Source organism: Pteropus alecto, unplaced genomic scaffold, assembly GCF_000325575.1.
Source record: "Pteropus alecto unplaced genomic scaffold, ASM32557v1 scaffold45, whole genome shotgun sequence".
Classification (NCBI taxonomy): Eukaryota; Metazoa; Chordata; class Mammalia; order Chiroptera; family Pteropodidae; genus Pteropus; species Pteropus alecto.
In genome coordinates, this window is record NW_006442491.1 from 15,962,874 (window position 1) to 15,965,201 (window position 2,328).

Sequence of the window (2,328 nt, forward strand, 5' to 3'; positions counted from 1 at the left end):
TTTCACATAACCCTTGTGAACAACTGTAGAAGACTCTGGAAAATACTATTCTAAAACTTTCTCTCTGCTTCTTAGTTCTCCTGTTGCTCTGTGCCCCCACCACCAAAAAACCTTTCACAATCCAGCATATATGTTCAATGAAGGCACGGAGCTGGACTGGGTTGTGTGGTTACCTGGCCACAGCCAAAATCTGTTCCTTGCGGAGGAGCCTGTCCCTCTCAACACCATGTGGCCTTGGGTCATCAGATGAATTCTCAGCACCAAATACACAGGAGTAGAGCACTCGACAAAGGCCCGTGTCCTCGGCCTGTGCGGCTTTCAAGGTATGGATGAGAAAGGCATGGACCATGGCTCCAGGGTGGGTGCTACAGGGAAGACAGAGACCTTGATGACTGTGAAACCCAGCAGGGGAGGCAACCACGGAAAGGGTCTGGCAGTATGGTTGAAGGCCAGTGTGGCTGGTCCTCCTCTGACACCCAAGACACACCCCTCTTTGAGTAACACAGCCGCCCAAACTCAGTTCTACAAAACAACAGGCCAGGAATTTTCAAAAGTGTCAAAGTCATAAGAGTCAAGGGATGCTGGGGAGCTGCTCCAGACTGAAGGAGACAAAAGAAACAGGATAGCTGAAGGTAATGTGTGTTCCTGGATGGGATCCTGGACCAAGAAAAAGGTGGTTTTAATAAAGGGCATTATTAGGACAACTGGAAGTATTTAAAGATGGACAAGTTAGATAAAAGTTTTGATTAATGTTTCCTGATTTTGAAAGTAGGGGAATGGCCTTGTTTTTTAAAAATACACACTGATATATACCCCTAAATATAGAGGTAAAGGGGCATCATATCTGCAACTAACTTAATTAGCAAAGGGTACACGAGAATTCCTTATAAAAAATTCTTAAAATTTTAAGTTTGAGATTATTGCAAAATAAATACTAAATAATAATGATGATGATGTCTGGCTGGTTCAGTGGCCGGCCCAGGGTTGAAAGGCAGCGGGTACACAATACGCAGACATTCGTAATCAAGGGTAAATAGATCGTCGGTTTAAACTGGTCAAACAGTAAGGTTCGCGAAGGTGCTTTGAGACCTGGCGCTGACCTGGCGCTGACCTCCAGTGACCTTCTAGCCCTACGAATACGTAATCAACCGTGGCCACCGCGGCCGCCCCCATAGAGACCCTTTACGTCACTTCCACGCGCAACCCTTACAGCGCAGTGCATTTGGGGGGTTGTGGTTCCTTGCTCCAGTCGGCTAGGTGCAAGCGGGATACTCCGCCCTGAGTGTGTTACCCCTGCAATCCTCGGGCCGCTGTCCTCGAGGCGTAGCACTCACCCTTCCCTCTGCGCTCGCGGACTTCTACGAGCAGGCCACTTCGCTCGGCAGCGGGGGAGCAATGGCGACTGTGCGACCCCTACGTGCCTGCGCACACCAGTCACGGGCGCGTGCACGAAGATGACGCGCGCTGGGTGGGCGGGGCCCTCACATCCAGTACGCTGCTCCAGGTGCCAAGCGAGGGCAGTTTTTCGACGACTGGGCACAGGGCACCGGCGACCTCCATAATCAGAGAAATGAAACGTTACGCCGAGCTCCAGGCGTTACCCACGCCCATCACTCCGGGGTGGGGTACACGGAGTTCCCTCTCGAAGCCTTAGACCAGCCGAACCCCAGGTCACCCTCCCTGGCGGCCGCGAGGGGGCGCAGCAACCCGTCCCATGGACCTTTGGCTAGAGGCCCGCTGGCGGAGTCATCGCCAGGGGGTTGCATTGGGACTCCCGCCGCCCCTGCCAACCGTGTGAGGCTCGCGGGTCCTGAGCGTGCAGGGCCGAGTTCTCAAGCTGGCCACTATGCGTGGGAATCACTGGGACATCTGATAAAATGCAGATTCCTTGGAAATTGTGACTTTGGATGGAAATATGCATATTTGGGCAGTTTGGGGACCAGATTCTGGGTTGTGGGTTCCTGCAGTGAATTAAAACTAGAGCTCGGTTTAGAATAGAATGATTCAAACTCTGGTCCCAACCCAGTCACCAGCAATGTGTCCCTGGCAGGTCAATCATTTCCTTAGGCCTCAGTGAAGCCCATAGGGTTTAGTAGGCTGACCAGTTTTTCCTTTAACATTCTCACTTCTAACAAGTTCCCTCCTTGACCCTTCTTTGAGGGAGGCCTTCAAAAGTGTGGTAAAGAGACTAGTACCTTAAACCTGAAAGGGGCACTACCAGGTGCCAGCTTCTAGAGCCCTGCAGTGAGGTAAAAGCTTGGTCCAAAGGTGGTGTGCACCGCCTACTCCCCTCTCCCCCGCAGTCTGTCTGGGTCTCAGTGCCTGCCT

General features: G+C 52.0%; 1 protein-coding gene across 2 annotated transcripts in view; it reads right to left on the minus strand.

Moving 5' to 3' along the window:
- The window catches only part of AP5S1 (adaptor related protein complex 5 subunit sigma 1), a 20,936-nt gene extending 19,090 nt beyond the window's left edge, over window positions 1-1,846 (minus strand). For both annotated transcript variants that reach the window (XR_003043091.1, XM_006921630.3), the window contains exons 1-2: window positions 1,335-1,846; window positions 174-365 (exon numbers count right to left, since the gene is read on the minus strand). Coding sequence is in view for 1 of the 2 variants with exons in the window: in XM_006921630.3 (XP_006921692.1) it covers window positions 174-349 (176 nt within the window). In the remaining variant the exon portion in view is untranslated. The remainder of the gene's footprint in view (window positions 1-173; window positions 366-1,334) is intronic.
- Between the last annotated feature and the right edge of the window lie 482 nt (window positions 1,847-2,328).